This window comes from Zingiber officinale, chromosome 1A (genome assembly GCF_018446385.1).
Source record: "Zingiber officinale cultivar Zhangliang chromosome 1A, Zo_v1.1, whole genome shotgun sequence".
Lineage (NCBI taxonomy): Eukaryota > Viridiplantae > Streptophyta > Magnoliopsida > Zingiberales > Zingiberaceae > Zingiber > Zingiber officinale.
The window spans coordinates 187,978,784-187,980,928 of record NC_055987.1 but is presented as its reverse complement, the minus strand read 5'-3'; the positions used below and the strand labels follow the sequence as shown (position 1 = coordinate 187,980,928).

Sequence of the window (2,145 nt, the reverse complement as noted above, 5' to 3'; positions counted from 1 at the left end):
CATGAATATCAATGCACCCATTGGACGACAATTGATAAATGCATAACAAAGGGAGGCACATCGGTTTGGAATAGATGTTAAGGGCTTGCCTCCATCAACGAGCGACGGTTACAGGTACAGGAAAAGAGGTGTTAGTTACAAATGAAGGCAAAAACAATGAGACACTGATTACAATAGTTATAGAGGGCTGGAGTTACGGTAAATTAGAGTCATTGCTTGAAATGATATCGCAGCATGAAATAAAGACGTCACATGAGGGAAAGGAGGCTACCAAGATAGAAGGAATGCATTTTCTTCTCCTTCTCTATAAATATATAGGTTAATCGTTTCAACAGAAAAGGTATGCCCAATTCATCACAGCATCCCCATTTTGCATTCTATTACTATGTTCTCTTCTCCAAGTCTGTCTTGAGCGTTGGAAATACTATGCCAAGGTGCGCCTTGGTCCATACTTAACCTATGGTAAATCTTTTTCAAAAAGGAAGGAGGGTGCTCAGCGAGGTGAAACAAGGTCGACCCAACTGAAGGAAGCTACTCGATCGAATAGCAGCGGACGTGGCAAAAGTCCAAAAAAAGGAATTTACGTAGAGTTTTAACACATTTTTTTTTATAAAATACATATTTAACTCTTCAAGTTTTAATTTGGTTGCTATCTTTAATTTGCTCAGTATGAAAAGATAAAACAAAACTAATTAATCATGTACCAACCTTTTTATCACCCAAAACAATCACGATCTTTTATAATACAATTTAGCTTAATTATTAAGATGAATGTATTTCTATACATAAAATCAAGGATTATGAAATAATGAATTATAAATGAGTAGACAAGAATAGTTACATATATAAATGTTGATCTCAAGTCTCAACGGAAGGTGATATAAGCGTCGAGTTGTCCAGTGAGGGTGGTGTTGGTAGCACGAACTTCCGTGGTCAAGAGGTATCCTCTGGCCAAACGGAACTTTCCTGTGCCTCCGGTGATCGCCCGTTCGAACACGGTCCCGAGCGGGGCGACCGGGAACAACCCCTGCAGGGCGAGGGAGCTGCCGTTGTACTTGCCGGCGGTGAACACCAGCTGGAAATTGGTGAGGCCAGAATTCTCGGCCAAGCTCGAGCCCACTCCCATGCCCTGGTTTCGGCCGACGATGGGTGAGTCTGTCTCCACCCCGGACCGCAGAAGGTTGTCGTAGACGATGACGTTACCGAAGCCAGCCCCAGAGTTGGAGTCACGGCGCTGGACGGCGTAGACGACAGTGGCGCTGGGACCGGAGCCAAGGATCCTCTCGTGGTTGTAGAAGCGCAGGTGCATGTAGCCATTGGGGTTGGAGGAGGCAACGGCAGCGGCAGCTACGAAGAGGAAGAGGAGCAAGGAAGGAATGACTGAGGAGGCTGCCATTTTACAGAGATGCAGTAACAAATTGTAAAGGAAGGAAGGAATGATGAGATGTGTTTGAATATTGCGGAGTTGCAGGGCTCTATTTATAGTAATGCACTCAGGGACGGAGTCGATACTTAATACTTGAAGGTAGCAGGTCGTCGCCGTCTCTTGTAAGTTGCCTCGTCTGATATTGAAACAAAAGACCAGGGCGTCGTTGTGGATATACAGAATTGAATCAGTCACCAAATGATTAATTAATTTGGTCAACCAATAAGATCTTTTGAACGATGAGTTGATTTAGCAGCCCTTTCCGTCTCTTTCTCTCTCTTATTCAGACCCGGACGCGTTGTTGCCCCGGCCCTCTATATTGATGTCAACTCTTCTTTAAAAACTGTGTTCGTGTAAAATAATTTAAAATTTTTTAGATCTATCCGCTAGTTTTGTCTATCAGTTATTATTCATTTATAGCTAAGAGATTGTGTAGAGCTTAAAATACTCCAAATTCTTCACCGGAGTTTCCTGTTGTTAGGTATCATTCATAAGATCCATTTTGATTTTCTCGTATCGATTGTCTGGCATTAAAATGTTACTGAGGTCCGTTGTGATTTTCTCGGATCCCCTCTTGTTCATCAGAATCGTTATTCGTCGTCATCCGTTGTCGCCCAGTGTTTCATCTTGCAAGCTCTCAGACAATATCAGTATCTAAACGAGAGAAAAAGCATTACGTTGAGGTTTATGAACAATCAAGAGATTTTGACATAAATTTT

General features: G+C 42.5%; 1 protein-coding gene across 1 annotated transcript; it reads right to left on the bottom strand.

The window, feature by feature from the left end:
* Positions 1-865: 865 nt before the first annotated feature.
* Positions 866-1,396, bottom strand: LOC122008389 (dirigent protein 22-like). The gene has a single exon (XM_042564107.1). It carries the CDS (start codon positions 1,394-1,396, stop codon positions 866-868), a length of 531 nt encoding a protein of 176 aa, XP_042420041.1.
* Positions 1,397-2,145: the final 749 nt, after the last annotated feature.